The 25409-nt window shown below is 44.6% G+C and overlaps 1 protein-coding gene across 1 annotated transcript; it reads left to right on the top strand.

The window, feature by feature from the left end:
- The first annotated feature begins 6586 nt into the window (after window positions 1-6586).
- LOC128011633 (uncharacterized) lies at window positions 6587-25409 on the top strand. Its single transcript, XM_052594278.1, has 2 exons — window positions 6587-6990; window positions 24463-25409. The coding sequence occupies exon 2, from the start codon at window positions 24471-24473 to the stop codon at window positions 25407-25409; it is 939 nt and encodes a 312-aa protein (XP_052450238.1). The 5' UTR covers window positions 6587-6990; window positions 24463-24470.

Here is a 25409-nt window from a genome sequence, read left to right as displayed (position 1 = left end):
TTGAGTGAGATTTTAGCTTTCACAAGCTGACGTGCAGGCACGCTGTTCGTTTGTCCCCACCTGGAGGGAGTTCAGTTGAAGAATGTAGTATAGCGGTGGGTGAAATTGTTGGGTTTGAGAGTATTAAATCTGCTGCAAGAATGAATAGTGCTGTTGTGATTTTTTTGGATACTGTGGACAAAGCTAACCAGTTGCTTGAGAGTGGAGTAGTGATTCAAGGTACTTTTACACCTGTTCTGTCTCTAGTAAGTCCCGCAAAAAAGATAATGATTTCCAATGTACCACCTTTTCTGAAGAATGAGATGTTAGAGAAGGAGCTAGGAAGACACGGAAAACTAGTGTCTCCAATTAAAATGATCCCAATCAGTTCCAAATCTCCACAACTCAAACATGTAATGTCTTTTCGGAGACAAGTACTAATGATCCCTAAAAAGAGTAATGAGGAATTAAACTTTATTTTCAAGTTTAAAGTAGATTATTATGAATACACCGTGCATGTTACTTCAGAAACAATGAAGTGTTTTGGGTGCAGATCTGTGGGTCATCTAATTCGTTCGTGTCCGGACAAAACAAACAATAGCCAGTTAGCCGCTAATGTAACGGAACAGACGTCTGTTAGTGCTGACACTAGTGATGTTCTACCGAAAGATCCACCGGGAAATGTACAAATGGTGCAGGGAGAAGGAAATGAAGTTAACAATCAGGAGAACGAAGTGTTGGAAAACACAGTGAGTAAAAAAAGTGAACAGGAAGCATGCAGTGATTTGAATGCAGATTTAAATGTGGGTGAAACCGCGACCGGAGTGGCGGAATCTGTGTTGTGTAATGATACTGATGCTATGATTGACAGGGAAGTTGGCAAAATGTCAACTAAGAGGACAAATCTTGAAAACAAAGCAAATTTGCAGCAAGTAACAAAAGTGTCAAAGCTAAATCTAATGTGTGCTTCCTGTCAGTCTGAGGATGGTTTGATGGAAATGCAAGAAAGTGAATATGAGGGAAGTAGTGACACGCAGGTGGATATGGATTGTGCTTACCCTTTCTCTAAGATTCGTTCCTTTTTACAAAGCACAAAAGGAATGAGATCTGTTAAAATTGAGGACTTTTTCCCTGATCTAAAGTTGTTCCTTGATTCTGTCAGACTGCTTATGAAAAACCCTGAACAAAGTGATCAATGCATTTTTACTGATCAAGAAATTTACCGTCTAAAAAAATTGCTTGTAAAAGTAAGAGCACAATTGAGGGAGGTTAAAGAATGATGTTTAAGAGATTTATTTTTATTATTTTCCTTTTTATTTTCAATTGTTATTTCAAAGCAGCTTTACTTTCAAAATGTGTGATTTCAAACTGGGCTCTTTAAACATTAATGGTGCTAGGGAGGATGCTAAGAGAGTTTCTCTTTTCAATCTGTTCAAGAGTAAGAGGCTAAATGTAATCTTTTTGCAAGAAACACATAGTACACATGACAATGAAGCTGCTTGGAGAAAAGAATGGGATGAGGAAATTTTCCTCAGTCACAAGAGTAGTAACAGTGGTGGTGTTGGCATCTTGTTTTCTAGAGACTTTACACCTATCTCTTGTGATATTGATGAAATAATTGAAGGCCGTTTGTTAAAAATACAAGCTGTGTTTGAAAATGTTAAAATAACTTTCTTCAATGTTTATGCTCCAACTTTAGGCACAGAAAAAGCTATTTTTTTCAACACTCTTAACACTGCTATTAATAACTGTAACAATGATGGTTACTTTTTTCTGGGTGGTGATTTTAATTGCACGGTCAATGCATCCTTAGATAGAAACCATCAAGAACCTCATGGACCTAGTAAGAGAGTTTTAACTAGTTTAATTGAAATGCATGATCTGAGTGATGCTGAGTTTTTCATCCTACTCAGCGTCAATATACTTGGACTCATGTCAAAGATAATGTCCTGTCTATGGCTAGGCTTGATAGATTTTATTGTTTCAAGCATCAAATTAATATTCTTAAAAGTTGCTCAATACATCCAGTGGGAATTTCTGATCATTTTCTTGTACAAGTCTCAGTTTTCATCAAAGATGTAAAATGTAAGAGTGCTTATTGGCACTTTAATGTAACATTACTTTCTGATAAAGTTTTTAAAGAGGCCTTTAATTTTTTCTGGAACAATTATTCAAAGACAAAGTCAATCAATCAATCAATCAATCACCTTTATTTATATAGTGCTTTAAACAAAATACATTGCGCCAAAGCACTGAACAACATTCATTTGGAAAACAGTGTCTCAATAATGCAAAATGATAGTTAAAGGCAGTTCATCATTGAATTCATTGATGTCATCTCTGTTCAGTTGAAATAGTGTCTGTTTTAATTTGCAATCAAGTCAACGATATCGCTGTAGATGAAGTGACCCCAACTAAGCAAGCCAGAGGCGACAGCGGCAAGGAACCGAAACTCCATCGGTGACAGAATGGAGAAAAAAACCTTGGGAGAAACCAGGCTCAGTTGGGGGGCCAGTTCTCCTCTGACCAGACGAAACCAGTAGTTCAATTCCAGGCTGCAGCAAAGTCAGATTGTGCAGAAGAATCATCTGTTTCCTGTGGTCTTGTCCTGGTGCTCCTCTGAGACAAGGTCTTTACAGGGGATCTGTATCTGGGGCTCTAGTTGTCCTGGTCTCCGCTGTCTTTCAGGGCAGTAGAGGTCCTTTCTAGCTGCTGATCCACCATCTGGTCTGGATACGTACTGGATCCGGGTGACTGCAGTGACCCTCTGATCTGGACACAGACTGGATCTGGTGGCCACGGTGACCTCGGAACAAGAGAGAAACAGACAAATATTAGCGTAGATGCCATTCTTCTAATGATGTAGAAAGTACGGTGTTATGTGAAGTGTTCCGGTTCCAGTTTACCTAATTAATGCAGCCTAAAAATCCTTTAACGGATTTGGATATTAAAAGCATATTAGTATGTTATGTGTATGCCAGGTTAAAGAGATGGGTCTTTAATCTAGATTTAAACTGCAAGAGTGTGTCTGCCTCCCGAACAATGTTAGGTAGGTTATTCCAGAGTTTAGGCGCCAAATAGGAAAAGGATCTGCCGCCCGCAGTTGATTTTGATATTCTAGGTATTATCAAATTGCCTGAGTTTTGAGAACGTAGCGGACGTAGAGGAGTATAATGTAAAAGGAGCTCATTCAAATACTGAGGTGCTAAACCATTCAGGGCTTTATAAGTAATAAGCAATATTTTAAAATCTATACGATGTTTGATAGGGAGCCAGTGCAGTGTGGACAAGACCGGGCTAATATGGTCATACTTCCTGGTTCTAGTAAGAACTCTTGCTGCTGCATTTTGGACTAGCTGTAGTTTGTTTACCAAGCGTGCAGAACAACCACCCAATAAAGCATTACAGTAGTCTAACCTTGAAGTCATAAATGCATGGATTAACATTTCTGCATTTGACATTGAGAGCATAGGCCGTAATTTAGATATATTTTTGAGATGGAAAAATGCAGTTTTACAAATGCTAGAAACGTGGCTTTCTAAGGAAAGATTGCGATCAAGTAGCACACCTAGGTTCCTAACTGATGACGAAGAATTGACAGAGCAACCATCAAGTCTTAGACAGTGTTCTAGGTTATTACAAGTAGAGTTTTTAGGCCCTATGATTAACACCTCTGTTTTTTCTGAATTTAGCAGTAAGAAATTACTCGTCATCCAATTTTTTATATCGACTATGCATTCCATTAGTTTTTCAAATTGGTGTGTTTCACCAGGCTGCGAGGAAATATAGAGCTGCGTATCATCAGCATAACAGTGAAAGCTAACACCATGTTTCCTGATGATATCTCCCAAGGGTAACATATAAAGCGTGAAGAGTAGCGGCCCTAGAACTGAGCCTTGAGGTACTCCATACTGCACTTGTGATCGATATGATACATCTTCATTCACTGCTACGAACTGATGGCGGTCATATAAGTACGATTTAAACCATGCTAATGCACTTCCACTGATGCCAACAAAGTGTTCAAGTCTATGCAAAAGAATGTTGTGGTCAATTGTGTCAAACGCAGCACTAAGATCCAATAAAACTAATAGAGAGATACACCCACGATCAGATGATAAGAGCAGATCATTTGTAACTCTAAGGAGAGCAGTCTCAGTACTATGATACGGTCTAAATCCTGACTGGAAATCCTCACATATACCATTTTTCTCTAAGAAGGAATATAATTGTGAGGATACCACCTTTTCTAGTATCTTGGACAGAAAAGGGAGATTCGAGATTGGTCTATAATTAACTAGTTCTCTGGGGTCAAGTTGTGGCTTTTTTATGAGAGGCTTAATAACAGCCAGTTTGAAGGTTTTGGGGACATGTCCTAATAACAATGAGGAATTAATAATAGTCAGAAGAGGACCTATGACTTCTGGAAGCACCTCTTTTAAGAGCTTAGATGGTATAGGGTCTAACATACATGTTGTAAGTTTAGATGATTTAACAAGTTTATACAATTCTTCCTCTCCTATAGTAGAGAATGAGTGGAACTGTTCCTCAGGGGGTCTATAGTGCACTGTCTGATGCGAAACTGCAGCTGACGGCTGAATGGTTGCAATTTTATCTCTAATAGTATCGATTTTAGAAGTAAAGTAGTTCATAAAGTCATTACTGCTGTGGTGTTGGGAAATGTCAACACTTGTTGAGGCTTTATTTTTCGTTAATTTAGCCACTGTATTGAATAAATACCTGGGGTTATGTTTGTTTTCTTCTAAAAGAGAAGAAAAGTAATCAGATCTAGCAGTTTTTAATGCTTTTCGGTAGGATATGCTACTTTCCCGCCAAGCAATACGAAATACCTCTAGTTTTGTTTTCCTCCAGCTGCGCTCCATTTTTCGGGCTGCTCTCTTTAGGGTGCGAGTATGCTCATTATACCATGGTGTCAAACTGTTTTCCTTAACCTTCCTTAAGCGTAAAGGAGCAACTGTATTTAAAGTGCTAGAAAAGAGAGAGTCCATAGTTTCTGTTACATCATCAAGTTGTTCTGAGGTTTTGGATATGCTAAGGAATTCGGATACATCAGGAAGATAACTTAAAAAGCTGTCTTTTGTGGTAGAAGTGATGGTTCTTCGATACTTGTAACAAGAAGTAGAATTTACAATTTTGGCTATATGAAGTTTACACAGAACTAAATAATGATCTGAGATATCATCACTTGGCTGAATAATTTCAACACTATCAACATCAATTCCATGTGACAGTATTAAATCTAGAGTATGATTTCGACAATGAGTAGGTCCTGAAACGTGTTGTCTAACACCAATAGAGTTCAGAATGTCTATAAATGCTGATCCCAATGCATCTTTTTCATTATCGACATGGATATTAAAATCACCAACTATTAAGACTTTATCTGCAGCCAGAACTAACTCGGATGTAAAATCACCAAACTCTTTAATAAAGTCTGTATGGTGCCCTGGTGGCCTGTATACAGTAGCCAGTACAAACATAACAGGGGATTTATCATTAACATTGGTTTCTCTGGATAATGTTATATGAAGCACCATTACTTCAAACGAGTTATACTTGAAGCCTGCCCTCTGAGAAATCCTGAAAACGTTATTATAAATTGAAGCAACACCTCCCCCTTTGCCTTTTAGACGCGGCTCGTGTTTATAACAGTAATCTTGGGGGGTGGACTCATTTAAAATAATGTAATCATCAGGTTTTAGCCAGGTTTCTGTCAAGCAGAGCACATCTATATTATGATCAGTTATCATATTATTTACAAAAAGTGTTTTCGTAGAAATGGATCTGATATTCAATAAGCCAATCTTTATCATTTGTTTATCCATATTGCATTTGTTTTTTATTTGTTGAACCTCAATTAAATTGTTAACCTTAACTTGGTTTGGACGTTTTTTGTATTTTCTAGTTCGTGGAACAGACACAGTCTCTATAGTGTGATATCTAGGTGAAAGAGTCTCTATGTGCTGAGAATTAACTGACCTCTGTGACGGGAGGCAGCTAGCAGACGGTCGGTTTAGCCAGTCTGTCTGCTTCCTGACCTGGGCCCCAGTTAGTCAAGTATAAACACTAAGACTATTTGCCATATTTCTAGACTTCTACAAAGTCTGAGTATCTGTCACACCCAGGGGCGGCTATGCTTTGACTAAGCCACACCCCTTCTCAACTTCCACCTCGAGGAGGTCCCCAAAGCCAACCCAATGGCCAAACAACACGAGAACAAGTAAGTGATAAAACAATCTTTATTTAAATATTTAAAAATAGCTTGGGGAATAGGGAAAGGGCAATTAAAACTAAACTCTGACTCGGCCCTCCAGATGGGCTATGGCCGGGAAGAGGTCAGGGAGCAAGGGGGCCACGGGGATCCGGGGCGTGGGACTCGGGGCCCGGCCAGAGTCTTAGGTATCCGTAGCGCCCTCCTTCTTCCTCCTCTTCGCTGAATACAACTCACGGTAAGTACTGGTTCACACAGTTCGTTCTCGGGGTGCTCACTCTCTTTCTCTTCCTCCACAGGCAACGGCTGGGACGCAAAGGCACAGTTAATTCGGCTTGGTTTTGCTCTCACCTCTTCGCTGAACACAACGAACGAACTGTGTGAACCAGTACTTACCGTGAGTTGTATTCAGCGAAGAGGAGGAAGAAGGAGGGCGCTACGGATACCTAAGACTCTGGCCGGGCCCCGAGTCCCACGCCCCGGATCCCCGTGGCCCCCTTGCTCCCTGACCTCTTCCCGGCCATAGCCCATCTGGAGGGCCGAGTCAGAGTTTAGTTTTAATTGCCCTTTCCCTATTCCCCAAGCTATTTTTAAATATTTAAATAAAGATTGTTTTATCACTTACTTGTTCTCGTGTTGTTTGGCCATTGGGTTGGCTTTGGGGACCTCCTCGAGGTGGAAGTTGAGAAGGGGTGTGGCTTAGTCAAAGCATAGCCGCCCCTGGGTGTGACAGATTTGGCGTAGTTGGCAGGGTTTCCACCTCGAGTTGAGTAACCAAGGTCGTCCAATGACCGACGACGCGGGGCCTTCAGCCCAACCCCGTGCTATGCCCGTTTTTATGGGGAGGCCCTGGATCCAAAAGTATGGGGGGACAGAATCCGAGGTACGATTGTCTGAATGGAAGGCCCAACTAGAGTACCTGGCCGACCTACAGGGCCTTAGTGCAGCCCAGCGGCTTCAATTTGTGTTAAACTCCCTGGATGGAGAAGCGCGGCGAGAGGTGCATGCCGCCCCCGAAGCCGTTAGAGCCAACGCCCAAACCGTGTTCCAGTTCCTCACTGAACAGTATGGTGACCACACCCCCGTAGCTGTCCTTCGCTCCCAGTTCTTCAATTGTAAGCAGGGCCCCCGTCAACCGATTAGAGCTTTCGCCCTGAGGTTGCGAGAGCAATTCGCCCGACTACAGACCCGTCAGGACCACGGGTTGGGAGATGGAGAGACTCTATTGCGGGACCAGTTTCTTCTGGGGCTGAAGGAGGGTCCGGTGAGACAGAGCCTACGTATCCAGTTTCGAAGGGACCCGGGTCTTACGTTCGAAGATCTGAAGAAAGAGGCACTGGCCCTGGAAGGTGATGAGACTGAGGTGAGTGGTCCCCCAGTGTGTGCGGCCGTCAGTGAAGTAGCACCAGCACAACCCGGAGGCCCTGACTGGAAGCAAGCACTGAAGGCTGAACTTTTGAAAGATGTCCGCGATCAGATGTCTGAACTGTCTAAAGCCCTCGTAGGAGAATTGCGCCAAGGACGGGCGCGGGAGGAACCACGGCCGGCGCCCCGAGACCGAGTGTACTCAGAGGGAGGCCGAGAGCCGTTCAGGCGCCCGAACCACTTTAATCGGCCCCGTTTTGAATGGGACGAGCAAGGGCGACCCATCTGCAACCGCTGTGGCAAACCAGGTCACTATAGCCGCCAGTGTGGGCCCCGCAGGGCGTCAGAAGGGGGTTTTTAGGTCGGCCGGCCACTGTGGGTCATGTGGCCGGGACCCCTCGAGAAGACCCTGGAAGAGGATATGGCTCTAGGAGCCAGATGATTGGGCGTAGCCCCGTGGCGAAGGTGAGAGTGTGCGGCAAGGAGATTCAATGCCTGGTAGACACAGGCTCCCAAGTGACGTTATTTGCTGAGAGTTTATCCGAAGAAGTGTTTGGGAAACAAGGGGCACCAGGGGCGGAGGCCCCCTGGCTTACTCTGAAGGGCGCAAACGGCCTCGACATCCCATATATTGGCTACCGATTGACGGACCTAGAGGTTCACGGAGTGATGGTCCCCCAGAAAGGTGTGATTATCGTGCAAGACCATTGTCTGGGTGCACATCGAGCCCTGTTGGGCATGAATGTCCTCGCTGATTGCTGGGAAGAGCTATTTCGGGCTAGGCCCGTATCGAAGATACCACCTGCAGAGAGGCCCAAGTGGGAGTGTGTGGTAGCTGACTGTCGAAGGGTGCAAATGAGCCAAGTCCGCAGAGAACAGGAAGAGGTAGGAAGAGTGATGTGTCGTTTTGCTTTGTCTGTCCCCGCAAAAAGTGAGGCTGTTGTGTGGGCGCGAGTACCGCCCCGAAGAGCGGGCCCAGAAGAGTGGGTGCTGGTGGAGCCCCATGTGGATTGTCCACAAGTGGAAGTGGCACGAGGACTAGCGACGGTCCGGCGGGGGAGAGTCCCCGTGAGGATACGGAATGTACACCCATACGCGGTGCAACTACATCGGCACCAACGATTAGCCCGTCTGACAACGGTTACACCCCACCAAGTAAGGGAAGAGAGGGATATTAGTTTTCGTCAGGTGTGCCCCACTGTCATCGAGGTGGCCCTGACACAAGTAGACACCCCATGGGGTGGTATGGAGAGGAGTGTGCCGAGCCACCTGGCGGGTGAGTCATTACAAGGGGAGGATTTAGAACAAGCACAGACACAGAAGTTACAGGCCCTCCTTCGGAGATGGCAGCATGTGTTCGCCACCCACGATGAAGACTACGGATGCACCCAGGTGGTACAACATCATATACCTACCGGGGATGCAGGGCCCAGCCGGGAGAGGTATCGCCCAATTCCGCCCACTTTGTATACCGAGGTACGTACACTCCTGCAAGGCATGCTGAAGCAAGGAGTTGTCAGGGAAAGCAGCAGCCCGTGGGCGGCCCCCATAGTGCTGGTGCAAAAGAAGACGGGGGCTTGGAGATTCTGCGTGGACTACCGTAAGCTGAACCTCGTGACTAAGAAAGACGCTTTCCCTTTGCCGCGGATCGAAGATTCGCTTGCCAGCCTCACGCAGTCGGCATGGTACTCTACCCTAGATTTGGCTAGTGGCTACTGGCAGGTGCAGGTGGCCGAAGCAGACCGGGAGAAGACTGCCTTTACAACCCCGTTTGGACTATTTGAATGGGACCGGATGCCTTTCGGGCTCTGTAACGCTCCGGCCACCTTCCAGCGGCTGATGCAGCGGTGCTTGGGAGGTCAGTTAATGGAGTCAGTATTAGTTTACCTGGATGATGTGATTGTCTACTCCCCAGATTTTGATTCACACCTGAGGCACCTCGAGGAAGTCTTTCGGGCCATGGAGAAGTACGGATTGAAACTACAGCCCAATAAGTGTCACTTACTACGGAGAGAAGTCAACTTTTTGGGCCACGTGGTCAGTGCGGCTGGAGTGTCCGTAGATCCTGGAAAGGTATCGGCCGTGAAAGACTGGAAGGCCCCGAGGACAGTGAGGCAAGTGCGATCCTTTTTAGGATTTGTGGGATACTATAGGCGTTTCATAAAGGACTTTTCAAAAATTGCTAAACCCCTTAATCAGTTGCTGGTTGGCACAGGTCGTAACCGGGGCCGGGGGTCGCCCAACGTAGACTGGGATGCAAATTGTGAGTCGGCGTTCCAGACATTGAAGCAGGAGCTGCTACAGGCCCCTATCTTGGCATACGCAAATTTCACAAAACCATTCCTTCTGTATACAGATGCCAGCAATCTCGGGCTGGGAGCGGTGTTGGCTCAACGGCAGGACGGAGTCGAGAGGGTCATCGCGTACGCCAGCCGGAGCCTCCACCCAGCCGAGAGGAACGATGCGAACTATAGTTCTTTCAAATTGGAGCTGCTGGCATTGAAGTGGGCCCTAAGTGAGAAATTTAAAGACTACCTCTGGGGTGCAAAGGTGACGATCATTACAGACAATAACCCATTAGTACACTTACAGACGGCGAAGCTGGGAGCCGTGGAGCAGCGGTGGGTGGCCCAACTGGCCAACTTTGATTATCAACTACAGTACCGACCAGGGCGTGAACACACGAACGCGGACGTCCTCTCAAGGCTGCCCGAAGCGGAAAGCCCCGGAGGGGCCAGCCCGGAGGAGGGCTATATGGTAGGAGCAGTAGAGGCACCAGGCAGCAGACAAGAGGCCGTGCCTGAGAACTGGGGATGGGATCCCCGTCGGTGGAGGGAGAGACAGGCCAGGGATCAAGATGTGCGGCTGGTAAGAGAATGGCTGGAACAGGGCCGACGGCTGACGCCAGCGGAGAGGTTAGCCCAGACGGATACTGGGAGGAGGCTGCTGGGGCAATGGGACAGGCTGGAGCTGAGAGATGGCGTTCTGTGCAGAAGGGTCAGTGACCCGAAGTTGGGCAAAGAAGTACGCCAGATCGTGGTACCCGCAGATGAGGTAACGGCGTTAGTTTCGGCGTACCACAACCAGTTGGGGCACCAGGGACAGGAGAGGACTGTGTCCCTGCTTAGGAGATTCTTCTTTTGGCCCGGGCTAGAGGCATCGGTGCACGCCCTAATTCAAGCTTGCCCGAGATGCATATTGTTTAAGTCCATTCATATCCCTTCATATCCCTTCATATCATGGCTATGGACTTCTTGACACTGGGCCGACCACGGTTGCACGAAAACTCACACCACTTCGTATCATCCTCAGGGGAACGGCGGCTGCGAGAGATTCAATCAGACCCTATTGGGGCTGCTGGGGACCTTGGACCAACAACGGCAGGACGATTGGGTGAGTGCATTGCCAAACCTCCTACAGGCCTATAACAACAGTATACATAGTACTACGGGTTACGCCCCCACGTACCTGATGTTTGGCAGACACATACGAATGCCTACTGACCTGGTCCTAGGAGTGACAGCCGACCAAGAGGAAGCAAGTGTAACGGAGTGGGTGGGGCGCCATCACCAGCGCTTGCATTTCGCCTACGAGCAGGTGTCGAAAAGGATACAGACGGCAGGAGAGAAAAGTAAGCGGTTGTATGATCGGACTGCTAGAGAAGCCCCTCTACTGCCAAGAGAGAGGGTGTTGGTGAGAGATAATCGGCGGCAGGGGAAGGGGAAACTGAGTGACCGTTGGGAGGCCACCCCTTATGTAGTCTGCCGGCAGCAGAGGCCGGGACAGCCGGTCTATACCATCCGGCCAGAAGGGAAGTCAGGCCCCGACCGTGTGGTGCACCGGAACATGATTCGCCCATGCCCTAACTACCCTGAAGCCGTGGAAGAAGTCCCCACGGAACCTGTACCAGCGGCCCCCTGGATTGAAGGTTTGGCTGTGGTACCAGGGAGACCCGTGGTGGCACCACCCCCGATCGCCCCGAGAGAACCAGAAGCAGCCCCTGAACAAGCTGAGCCCGATTCACCAGTGAGACGATCCCAGCGAGAGAACCGAGGCCGACCCCCTGCCCGCTATGGTGAGTGGACAGCCCGAGGACGTTCTAGGGACTAGAACGGATTGGCGGGGGAGGATGTCACAAGGTGACGATCTTTAGGGGCGGAACCAAAATTCGGGAAGTTTGGTTCCGCCCGGAAGTGTTTCCGCCCGGACCGGAAAAACAGAACACCGGAACTTCCGGTAGCGCCGTAAGAGGGAAAATCAGGGAATTCGATGCACCTGTGCCTAGTTAGGGACAGCGGTTGGTGATTGGAGGATACGCTGGACAAGGCAGTACTTAAGGCCAAGTTATTTCACAGTCTGGGAACTCTTTCTGGTGTGTGTGAAGCACTGTGTCGTGCCCGTCTTGGTGCGCTGCTGGTGGCTGTCTAACTCTCTCTCTCCCTCAGGCTGGCATTGTATGATTGTGAAGACATCGCAAACCTTAAAGGTTGAGAAGTGAACGGATTATACGGCGAATTGAGACGACGTGAAAAAAGGGGATTGGAAGCGGCATTGATGTGAGTACTAAGAGCAAGCCGAAAGTGCCCTGTATATTGACCTGGCGTTGTGTAGATCTCCCCAGGAGGAGGAGGGCGGCCCTACCCCTAATATAGCGTGGTGGGAGAGCCGAAGGAATACTTATTGAAGTAGTCACAACGACGACATCACTAGCTAGGCCGCATATTCCATCGCCAGATCCGAACCAAGCGAAGTGAAGGAAGACGGGTGTCCTTTTCGTACACTGAGTGTGGTGGGTGAGTCTTCGTGCTGTGAAAACCTATAATTTTGACGTGGTGCTGTATATTGCTGTGGGTTGCTGTGTATTGCCGTGTGTCCTGTCAGATAAACCCCCGCCTTCACGCACTCCGTCGCGGGAGGACAAGGAGACTGCTGGTTCTAGCCTAGTTCAGTACAGTATATGTTGTGAGCGTGCTTCAGATCTCCGGAGATAGCACGGTACGCTGTGTTCAGCCCAGAGGTGGGAGCTATTCAAAGCAAACTAACTGTGCTTTGTGTCCAATCTGATACCTGTGGAGAGAAAAGGAAAGAGAGAGTGAGTAACACAAGGAGAAACAGAGGAAACCTGTACTTACAGTACGCTGTGCTCAGCCCAGAGGTGAGAGTCATTCAAAGCAACTAACTGTGCTATTGTGCCCAAGTTGATACCTGTGGAGAGAAAAGGAGAGAGAGTGAATAACACGAGGAGGAATAGAGCGAACCCTGTACTTACAGTACGTTGTGTCCAGCCCAGAGGTGAAAGCCATCCAAAGCAGAGTAACTGTGTTTTGTGTCCAAGTTGATACCTGTAGAGAGGAGGAGAGAGAGTGGATAACGCGAGGAGGAATAGAGCGAACCCTGTACTAGTGAGTAACACAAGGAGAAACAGAGGAAACCTGTACTTACAGTACGCTGTGCTCAGCCCAGAGGTGAGAGTCATTCAAAGCAAACTAACTGTGCTATTGTGCCCAAGTTGATACCTGTGGAGAGAAAAGGAGAGAGAGTGAATAACACGAGGAGGAATAGAGCGAACCCTGTACTTACAGTACGTTGTGTCCAGCCCAGAGGTGAAAGCCATCCAAAGCAGAGTAACTGTGTTTTGTGTCCAAGTTGATACCTGTAGAGAGGAGGAGAGAGAGTGGATAACGCGAGGAGGAATAGAGCGAACCCTGTACTAGTGAGTAACACAAGGAGAAACAGAGGAAACCTGTACTTACAGTACGCTGTGCTCAGCCCAGAGGTGAGAGCCATTCAAAGCAAACTAACTGTGCTATTGTGCCCAAGTTGATACCTGTGGAGAGAAAAGGAGAGAGAGTGGGTAACACGAGGAGAGACCGAGGAAACCTGTACTCACGCCGCTGCCTGTGGAGAAAGAGAAAGCGAGTGAGCACCCAAGGAACGAACTGTGTGAACCAGTACTTACTGTGAGCTGCAATCAGCGAAGAGGTGAGAGCAAAACCAAGCCGAATTAACTGTGCCTTTGCGTCCCAGCCGTTGCCTGTGGAGGAAGAGAAAGAGAGTGAGCACCCCGAGAACGAACTGTGTGAACCAGTACTTACCGTGAGTTGTATTCAGCGAAGAGGAGGAAGAAGGAGGGCGCTACGGATACCTAAGACTCTGGCCGGGCCCCGAGTCCCACGCCCCGGATCCCCGTGGCCCCCTTGCTCCCTGACCTCTTCCCGGCCATAGCCCATCTGGAGGGCCGAGTCAGAGTTTAGTTTTAATTGCCCTTTTCCCTATTCCCCAAGCTATTTTTAAATATTTAAATAAAGATTGTTTTATCACTTACTTGTTCTCATGTTGTTTGGCCATTGGGTTGGCTTTGGGGACCTCCTCGAGGTGGAAGTTGAGAAGGGGTGTGGCTTAGTCAAAGCATAGCCGCCCCTGGGTGTGACATATACATCTTTACAACAATGGTGGGACATAGGAAAAATTCAGATTAAACAGCTGTGTATACAGTATTCTCTAAATGTCACAAAGGATATGACTAAATCAATGGAAGCCCTGGAGAATGAAATAGTGATGCTGCAAGATTTAGCAGATTTCACAGGAAATGGAGAACATATTAAAGCTCTCAAAAAGAAAAAATCAGCTCTGTCAAATCTGTTGGGTTTTTCTGCTAAAGGTGCCCTTGTACGTTCCGTTTTCAAAACGTCATTAAAATGGATGCACCCTCCCATTTCTTTTTTGGCTTAGAACGCAAAAATGGACAGAAAAGACTTATACACTCTCTGCGGTCCAGCAATGGACAGCTGCTAAAGGAGTCTGAAGAAATCCGTAAGTGCGCAGTGACTTTTTATGAAAAGCTGTTTAAAAAAGAATATCAAGAAAATCCAGAGGTGGCACAGTGCTTTTACGAGAACTTGCCTAAGGTCACTGAGGAAGCCAACGCAGAGCTGAGGGCAAGGATCTCGGCTGAGGAGCTACATACTGCACTACAAAGCCTAGAAAATGGAAAGGCTCCAGGCCTCGATGGCCTTCCTGTGGACTTTTACAAAGCTTTTTGGCCTATCATAGGTAAGGACTTGTTGATAGTTCTAAGAGACAGTTTAACCAAAGGACACTTACCACTCAGCTGCAGGAGAGGAATTCTTACACTCCTCCCTAAAAAAGGGGACTTACAAGAAATTAAGAACTGGCGACCCGTGGCTCTGCTCTGCACCGATTATAAACTCTTGTCTAAGGTGTTGGCCATGAGACTTAAAAAAGTGATGGAAGATATTATTCATGTTGATCAAACCTACTGTATACCCAACAGATTGATATCTGATAATATTTTCCTAATTTGGGATATTTTGGACCTCTCCAGTTCATTAGGCTATGAAATTGGTCTGATTTCAATAGACCAAGAAAAGGCTTTCGATAGAGTCGAACACCAATATCTGTGGCAAACACTCGAAGCCTTTGGTTTCGACTCTAATCTTATAGCCATGATCAAGGTTTTATATTGTGACATTGAGAGCCTATTAAAAATCAACGGTGGTTTAAGCGCTCCTTTTAAAGTCCAAAGAGGGATCAGACAAGGTTGCTCACTTTCTGGAATGCTGTACTCTATTGCTATAGAGCCTCTTTTGCATAAATTAAGACAGTCCCTTTCTGGTGTTATTTTTCCTGGTTGTGAGTCAAGTTTAAAACTATCGGCCTATGCTGATGATGTCATTGTCATTGTTAATCAACAAAATGATGTTAATTCCCTTAAAAAAGCAATTAATGACTTTGGTGTTTTGTCATCAGCAAAAATTAACTGGGGAAAAAGTGAAGCATTAGCCGTGGGTGATGAGCTGAGCAAAGAGCTTGTCTTACCTGGTGGGTTAGTGTGGAAAAAAGATGGTTTAAAATACCTTGGTGTCTATCTTGGTGATGACTCATTTGTATGTAAAAATTGGGAAAATGTTTTTGAGAAAATTGAAGGACGCTTAAGGAAATGGAAATGGCTTTTGCCACACATGTCCTATAGAGGACGGACTTTAATCATAAACAACTTGGTGGCCTCTATGTTGTGGCACCGTCTGACTTGTGTGGATCCGCCAACACAACTGCTTAATAAAATACAGTCAGCACTTGTAGACTTCTTCTGGGATCGTCTGCACTGGGTCCCTCAAAGTGTTCTTTTTCTGTCAAAGGAAGATGGAGGACAAGGTCTTATTCATCTTGCAAGTAGAGGGGCTGCCTTTCGACTCCAGTTTATTCAAAGATTCCTTACTGGACCTGCACACCTTGTTTGGAGACCTTTGGCTCGGACAATACTGGGCCGAGGAGGATATCTGGGTCTCGCTGAATCTTTGTTTTTGATGGACTTAAATGCCTCGAAAATAAACAATCTCCCTAAATTCTACCTTGGACTATTCACAGTGTGGGGACTGTTTATTAAACAGAGAGCAGAAAACTGCACTTCCCTTTCGTGGCTGCTGAAAGAGCCAATTATATATGGATCCCGCTTTAATGTTGAGCGTACAACAGGACATTCTGTGCTACAGCTTTTCCGTTCTGCTGGGGTAGTGACTCTGGGACATGTAGTTAACATATGTGGACCCAATTTAACTGATTCTGATGGTCTGGCTTCTCATGTGAGAGTTAGATCCACCAGGCTTTTGAATCAGATGCTTAAGGCTCTGAAGTGTGAACTCACAGAAACTGAACTCTCTTTATTAAAGAGTCCCTGTAATGATTTTTGTCAATCAAATGTTGAAGACCCTTTTCCTGTTTTGTCACTTTCTCCTGATTTTAAAAACTGTACTGGTCAACTGTTAGAGCTCAATGAGACTCTCACTAATGAGTTGGGTGTTATGGAGGGCAAAACAATGTATAACATACTTGTTAAAATTTTGAACAAAAACAAACTAAATGGTCGAGCTGATACTCCCTGGAGAGCTCATTTAAAGGTTAACAGTGAAATCAGACCTGTGTGGAGAACGATCTATAAACCACCGTTGACAAAAAAGATTGGAGATTTACAGTGGAAGGTATTGCATGGCTGTGTGGCTGTAAATGCTTTTGTTTCTGTTATCAACCCTAATGTTAACGATAACTGTCCCTTTTGCTTAAACAGAGAAACAGTCTTTCATTGCTTTTTGGAGTGTGATAGATTGTCTTTTTTATTCGAGCTGTTACAGCAAATGTTCCGATTGTTTGGAGATGCTTTTTCTAAACAAGACTTCATCTTTGGCTTCAGGTACAATCAAAAGGGTAGAATGAAATGCCAATTGTTTAACTTTCTCTTTGGACAAGCAAAAATGGCCATTTACATTAGCCGAAGAAATAAGACAGAAGGGTCTTTGGACTCTGATGCAAATACAATTTTTGTGAGAATGTTAAAAGCCAGATTGAAGATTGATTTTGATTTTTACAGCATCACAAATAATGTGGAGGAATTCCTGCACATTTGGGGTTACAAAAATGTCTTGTGCTCTGTTGTGGAAAATGTTTTGTGTTTTGGAAATCTATTGGTTTGAGTATATTTTGTGTTGTGTATTTTTATATATATATATTTATTTATTTATTTTTTTTTTTTTTTTGCCTGTGTGGTTTATAATTACCACTAATGGTATTCTTTTGATAAAATAAAGTGATTCAAAATCAAATCAAAATCTCTCTCTCTCTCTCTCTGGAGTTTGATGTCCTCCCTGAGAAGCTCCACTCGCTCCCTCACTTGTCCCAGGACACTTAGCTAATAGATCATGCCTGTTAACAACAACAGCACAATAAATTTCAACAAAAAGTTGTCTATTAACTTTATATTAAGTCTTTCCCCAGCAGGCTCACTTTCTCCAGAGTAGTCCTAAAATGAGAAAATGGAAACACTTATGAAAAAAAAAACAAAAAAAAACAAAGAGATCTTAACATTAGAAAACATGACACAGCAGGACATGCATACAAAATACTGAAGTGCTAAAGTTTGGTTAAAACATTTGTAGACATTTCTTGCATGACAGCACTTCAAAAGCAAAACAGAGAAAGACAATTGCCTTATACTATATATAATCTTGACTTGACTGTCTTATTATTTGTGGGCTTTATTTAAAAAAAAAAATAAAAAAAAAAAAAAAAACTGGCTTTTAACACTTTGGCTAGATATTTGGGTAAATGAAAACACAATACTTACATTTCAATGTGAAGTCCCCCACAGAACTCTCACCTGCCTTGTTATCTGAATATAAACACCGTCGTCGTATGCACGCAAGTGATTCTGGGATATGGTAGGGTGCGCAGTGTCCATAGATGTACACTTCATTTTCATGGGAATTGAAGAGCGCGTGCTTGGGGGCGTGGGGGCGTGTGCTTATATGCCAACATTCAGCAGAGTGTAACTGTTCGGGATGACCTACTTTTGGATGATGGGTTATCAGATTCCTTATTTATTGAAATACATAATGAAAATATGAAAAGTATAATTGTTGGAATAGTCTATCGACCTCCTGACTCTGACTTAAATTGTTTCTTGACCAAACTGGATGAAATATTAAGTAGCATCAATTACATGAATAAACATTGTTTTATTCTTGGCTATTTTAACATCAACTTAGCTAAAGATGACGGTGCGAAAAATTATTTCTTAAATTGTTTGTATTCTTCAAAAAATTGTCCAACTATAAGCTCATATACGAGAGTAACAGAAACAACTAAGTCTACCATTGATAATATTATTACAAATATAAATGTACATTTTGACTCCGGTGTAATTATGTCAGATATCACAGATCATTTTGCAAATGTACTTTTCATAGACCTGGATACTAAGACCAGGCAACAACAAAAGAAGACATTACCTCTTAAAAAAAGCATAAAAGTATTAACAGGAAAATATTTAGATAAACTGCTTGGTAATCTTAGGCATAAAACATGTGATTCTGTATTTAGCTGTAATACTCCGGAAGAATCCTATAGTGCTTTTATTAATGAATTAACCAACAGTATTAATATCACTATACCAGAAAAAATTGTTAAAGGAGATACAAGCAATCAAATACTTGGCTTACTAAGGGAATCCTAAAATCAATTAAAAGAAAAAATAAGCTTTACAAATGCTACATTAAAAATCCAACTAATGACAATAAAAGAAAATATTTTACATTTAGAAATAGACTCACAAAGTTAATACGAATAAGGAAGCGGAATTACTACACTGATTTAATTAAGGCTTCTCGTGGCGATCAAAAGCGATGCTGGAGAGTACTAAATACTGTGCTCAGCCGGGATCAAAAAGCAACTGTTCTTCCAGAAACTAATGTCAAACATAATGATAATCATTATCTTAATGATAACGATCTTGCCAAAGGTTTTAACAACTATTTTATTTCTATAGGCGAAACTCTTTCGAAATTCATAAATCCTCCAGGGGGAGCTTCATACCAACAATATTTAAAAGGGAATTATTTAAATTCGTTTTTTTAAACTCCTACCGACAAAATGGAAGTTTTGAAAATTATTATGAATATGAAAAGCTCTTATACTGCTGGTGTGGATGATATATGTAGCAAAATTGTAAATTCTATTGCAATTGAAATCCTAGATCCACTTGTCTATTGTATAAACCTATCTTTATCTCATGGTGTAGTACCAAAAATAACAAAAATTGCAAAAGTTATACCTATTTATAAATCTGGTGATAAAAATAACTTACAAAATTATCGACCTACATCCATTTTGCCTACCATTTCCAAGGTGCTTGAGAGGGTTGTGTACAATAGACTTATTTGTCTGTTTCTCTCTTGTTCCGAGGTCACCGTGGCCACCAGATCCAGTCTGTGTCCAGATCAGAGGGTCACTGCAGTCACCCGGATCCAGTACGTATCCAGACCAGATGGTGGATCAGCACCTAGAAAGGACCTCTACTGCCCTGAAAGACAGCGGAGACCAGGACAACTAGAGCTCAGATACAGATCCCCTGTAAAGACCTTGTCTCAGAGGAGCACCAGGACAAGACCACAGGAAACAGATGATTCTTCTGCACAATCTGACTTTGCTGCAGTCTGGAATTGAACTACTGGTTTTGTCTGGTCAGAGGAGAACTGGCCCCCCAACTGAGCCTGGTTTCTCCCAAGGTTTTTTTCTCCATTCTGTCACCGATGGAGTTTCGGTTCCTTGCCGCTGTCGCCTCTGGCTTGCTTAGTTGGGGGTCACTTCATCTACAGCGATATCGTTGACTTGATTGCAAATTAAAACAGACACTATTTCAACTGAACAGAGATGACATAACTGAATTCAATGATGAACTGCCTTTAACTATCATTTTGCATTATTGAGACACTGTTTTCCAAATGAATGTTGTTCAGTGCTTTGGCGCAATGTATTTTGTTTAAAGCACTATATAAATAAAGGTGATTGATTGATTGATTGATTGACTTAGTGGTTACCTGGATAAAATGAATATACTCATTCCATCTCAATATGGATTTAAGAAAAAGAGCTCTACTTGTTTGGCAATTCTGGATCTCATCGAGAAAATCAATTACGCTATAGATAATGGTGAGACTGGTATTGGTGTATTTTTAGATTTATCAAAAGCTTTTGACACCATTGATTTAGAAATTTTAATTGGGTAATTGCAACACTATGGTGTCAGAGGGAAGGCACTCAGCTGGTTCAAAAGTTACCTAACTGAAAGGGAGCAATTTGCCCAAATAAACAGTAGTTATTCAGAATGCACAGAAATTGTTTGTGGAGTCCCCCAGGGCTCCATATTAGGTCCAATTCTTTTTATTTTGTATGTAAATGACATTATAAGCCCATTAAATATTTTTCATCAGGTTGTCTTTGCAGATGATACTAATCTCTTCTTGTCCCATAAAAATCTTGATATTTTACAAAAGCTTGTTAATGAGGAATTAGTTAAAGTAGATAGTTGTTTTAAATACAACAAATTATCTATAAATGTATCTAAAACCAAATTTATTATATTGCGTTCAAATAGAAGTCGGACAAACATTGAAAATTGAAACATATACAAATCAAAATACATAATAAAGTAATTGAAAGAGTAGAGAACATCAAATTCTTAGGAATTTATTTGGACGAGTCCTTAAATTTTAAACAACATATAGAGTTTTTAATAAAGGAATTGTCAAAATATGTTGGTTTGTTTTAGAAATTAAGATATGATCTGCATTTTGATGCTCTTCTAACATTGTACCGGTCACTTTTTGAGACACATCTAAATTATTGTATTATTATATGGTGTAACACATATCCAAGCCATCTTGAAAAATTGCAGATTCTACAGAAGAAAGTTATATGTGTTATATCATGGGCAAATTATGATGCTCCCTCTGATCCGCTTTTTTATAGGTATAAGCTTTTGAAGCTCACTGAGTGCAATAGTTTTCAAAATGCTTGTATTATGTATAATGTAGTTCATAAATTGCATCCAACACTTTGCCATCTCATTCCAGTAACCTCTTGTATTCATGACCATAACACTAGAAGGAGAACGCTATTACGGTGGAAAAAGCGCAAGATGAAGTGTACTAGCTTTAGTATAGCATGTAAGGGTCCTGGGATCTGGAATGAGATTGACAATTCTATAAAATAACTACCTTCTCTTGATATATTTAAAAAGCATTTTAAACACAAATTGTTACAACATTATGCTTGATAGACACCATAAGGCTGAAGGTTTCATATTTTATTGACTTTTCTGATATTCTTTTTTGTGATGTTTGAATACCCTATTCTTGGCTTTGTTTGAGGGATGGTTGAGATGTGTGATGTATGCTGACTGTTGGGAGGATATTTTGTGGTGAATGGTGTTGTTGTTGGTGTGGATGGGTATTGGGTGGGTGGATTATTATCTGTTGTTATTAGTGCTGATTATGTGTCTTGAAGGGCCCTATTTATAAGCCGGTATGGCTTCTGGGTAGTCCTTTTTTACAGTAACATGTTGTGTACTGTGAAATAAAACATTAATAAATAAATGCGCCCTTCCAAGTGCGCATTCTGAATTTGGGACAGCTTATGCTGTGACGCAATCGCACTTCACATCCGCACTTCGGAGCCCACACACAACAGGTTGCAGAGGTGGGTAGAGTACCCAAAAACTGTACTCAAGTAAAAGTACTTCTAGAAATATTTACTCAAGTAAAAGTTAAAAGTACTAGTCTGAATAGTTACTTGAGTAAGAGTAAAAAAGTATCGGATAAAAAATCTACTCAAGTAGTTAGTTACTAGTTACTTTGGGTTAGAGCCCTGCGCGGGACTGTTTTCTTCATCCCACTCCCGCCCGCCGAATTTCTGACCATTACCGCCCGCTCCCGCAACGTATGTGTTACACTCCAGCCTGCTCCCGCCCGCACCCGCAAAACTCTGAGAATTTATTCCAGCGCAATAATAGAGATGCATTGATTTTGTGTCTTCTCCCGTCCCGCAGGAAAAAAAAACACGTATTTGTATTGATATTATTAAAGAGATTCATGGGGTTGTTTATTTTGTTTCCCTGGCCTGCATGTAAAAAAAAAAAAAAGAGAAAACACACAATACATTCAAATATAATTTCGTTTTTATCAAAAACTTTGCACATAAAAAAAGACTGCTTTGCCAAAAAAATATACATAATATGATAAACTAGGCTACATGAAAAACAGCAGTTTTACAATTATTAGCCAAATGTTGCAGGTATTCTGTTTGAAAAATACAAATAAGAATAAAAACATTCAAACTTAGGCAGCCTGCTCAATAACACTGGCATCATCACGCCTCTTGACCTAATTAACAAATGGCAACAAGGGGCTGTGCTCAAAAAACAACACTAATAAATAACATTAGGGTCTTTTCTACATCATCTATTGACATCTTCTCCATCATGTCGCTAGGCAACCTCCCTATCCCGGCACCACCCCCGATCGCCCCGAGAGAACCAGAAGCAGCCCCTGAACAAGCTGAGCCCGATTCACCAGTGAGACGATCCCAGCGAGAGAACCGAGGCCGACCCCCTGCCCGCTATGGTGAGTGGACAGCCCGAGGACGTTCTAGGGACTAGAACGGATTGGCGGGGGAGGATGTCACAAGGTGACGATCTTTAGGGGCGGAACCAAAATTCGGGAAGTTTGGTTCCGCCCGGAAGTGTTTCCGCCCGGACCGGAAAAACAGAACACCGGAACTTCCGGTAGCGCCGTAAGAGGGAAAATCAGGGAATTCGATGCACCTGTGCCTAGTTAGGGACAGCGGTTGGTGATTGGAGGATACGCTGGACAAGGCAGTACTTAAGGCCAAGTCATTTCACAGTCTGGGAGCTCTTTCTGGTGTGTGTGAAGCACTGTGTCGTGCCCGTCTTGGTGCGCTGCTGGTGGCTGTCTAACTCTCTCTCTCCCTCAGGCTGGAATTGTATGATTGTGAAGACATCGCGAACCTTAAAGGTTGAGAAGTGAACGGATTATACGGCGAATTGAGACGACGTGAAAAAGGGGATTGGAAGCGGCATTGATGTGAGTACTAAGAGCAAGCCGAAAGTGCCCTGTATATTGACCTGACGTTGTGTAGATCTCCCCAGGAGGAGGAGGGCGGCCCTACCCCTAATATAGCGTGGTGGGAGAGCCGAAGGAATACTTATTGAAGTAGTCACAACGACGACATCACTAGCTAGGCCGCATATTCCATCGCCAGATCCGAACCAAGCGAAGTGAAGGAAGACGGGTGTCCTTTTTGTACACTGAGTGTGATGGGAGTCTTCGTGCTGTGAAAACCTATAATTTTGACGTGGTGCTGTATATTGCTGTGGGTTGCTGTGTATTGCCGTGTGTCCTGTCAGATAAACCCCCGCCTTCACGCACTCCGTCGCGGGAGGACAAGGAGACTGCTGGTTCTAGCTTAGTTCAGTACAGTATATGTTGTGAGCGTGCTTCAGATCTCCGGAGATAGCACGGTACGCTGTGTTCAGCCCAGAGGTGGGAGCTATTCAAAGCAAACTAACTGTGCTATTGTGCCCAAGTTGATACCTGTGGAGAGAAAAGGAGAGAGAGTGAATAACACGAGGAGGAATAGAGCGAACCCTGTACTTACAGTACGTTGTGTCCAGCCCAGAGGTGAAAGCGATCCAAAGCAGAGTAACTGTGTTTTGTGTCCAAGTTGATACCTGTAGAGAGGAGGAGAGAGAGTGGATAACGCGAGGAGAAATAGAGCGAAACCTGTACTTACAGTACGCTGTGTCCAGCCCAGAGGTGAGAGCCATTCAAAGTAAACTAACTGTGCTATTGTGCCCAAGTTGATACCTGTGGAGAGAAAAGGAGAGAGAGTGGGTAACACGAGGAGAGACCGAGGAAACCTGTACTTACGCCGCTGCCTGTGGAGAAAGAGAAAGCTAGTGAGCACCCAAGGAACGAACTGTGTGAACCAGTACTTACTGTGAGCTGCAATCAGCGAAGAGGTGAGAGCAAAACCAAGCCGAATTTACTGTGCCTTTGCGTCCCAGCCGTTGCCTGTGGAGGAAGAGAAAGAGAGTGAGCACCCCGAGAACGAACTGTGTGAACCAGTACTTACCGTGAGTTGTATTCAGCGAAGAGGAGGAAGAAGGAGGGCGCTACGGATACCTAAGACTCTGGCCGGGCCCCAAGTCCCACGCCCCGGATCCCCGTGGCCCCCTTGCTCCCTGACCTCTTCCCGGCCATAGCCCATCTGGAGGGCCGAGTCAGAGTTTAGTTTTAATTGCCCTTTCCCTATTCCCCAAGCTATTTTTAAATATTTAAATAAAGATTGTTTTATCACTTACTTGTTCTCGTGTTGTTTGGCCATTGGGTTGGCTTTGGGGACCTCCTCGAGGTGGAAGTTGAGAAGGGGTGTGGCTTAGTCAAAGCATAGCCGCCCCTGGGTGTGACAGATTTGGCGTAGTCGGCAGGGTTTCCACCTCGAGTTGAGTAACCAAGGTCGTCCAATGACCGACGACGCGGGGCCTTCAGCCCAACCCCGTGCTATGCCCGTTTTTATGGGGAGCCCCTGGATCCAAAAGTATGGGGGGACAGAATCCGAGGTACGATTGTCTGAATGGAAGGCCCAACTAGAGTACCTGGCCGACCTACAGGGCCTTAGTGCAGCCCAGCGGCTTCAATTTGTGTTAAACTCCCTGGATGGAGAAGCGCGGCGAGAGGTGCATGCCGCCCCCGAAGCCGTTAGAGCCAACGCCCAAACAGTGTTCCAGTTCCTCACTGAACAGTATGGTGACCACACCCCCGTAGCTGTCCTTCGCTCCCAGTTCTTCAATTGTAAGCAGGGCCCCCGTCAACCGATTAGAGCTTTCGCCCTGAGGTTGCGAGAGCAATTCGCCCGACTACAGACCCGTCAGGACCACGGGTTGGGAGATGGAGAGACTCTATTGCGGGACCAGTTTCTTCTGGGGCTGAAGGAGGGTCCGGTGAGACAGAGCCTACGTATCCAGTTTCGAAGGGACCCGGGTCTTACGTTCGAAGATCTGAAGAAAGAGGCACTGGCCCTGGAAGGTGATGAGACTGAGGTGAGTGGTCCCCCAGTGTGTGCGGCCGTCAGTGAAGTAGCACCAGCACAACCCGGAGGCCCTGACTGGAAGCAAGCACTGAAGGCTGAACTTTTGAAAGATGTCCGCGATCAGATGTCTGAACTGTCTAAAGCCCTCGTAGGAGAATTGCGCCAAGGACGGGCGCGGGAGGAACCACGGCCGGCGCCCCGAGACCGAGTGTACTCAGAGGGAGGCCGAGAGTCGTTCAGGCGCCCGAACCACTTTAATCGGCCCCGTTTTGAATGGGACGAGCAAGGGCGACCCATCTGCAACCGCTGTGGCAAACCAGGTCACTATAGCCGCCAGTGTGGGCCCCGCAGGGCGTCAGAAGGGGGTTTTTAG

Source organism: Carassius gibelio, chromosome B23 (genome assembly GCF_023724105.1).
Source record: "Carassius gibelio isolate Cgi1373 ecotype wild population from Czech Republic chromosome B23, carGib1.2-hapl.c, whole genome shotgun sequence".
NCBI classification, from domain to species: Eukaryota; Metazoa; Chordata; class Actinopteri; order Cypriniformes; family Cyprinidae; genus Carassius; species Carassius gibelio.
This window is presented reverse-complemented; position numbering and strand designations above follow the sequence as displayed.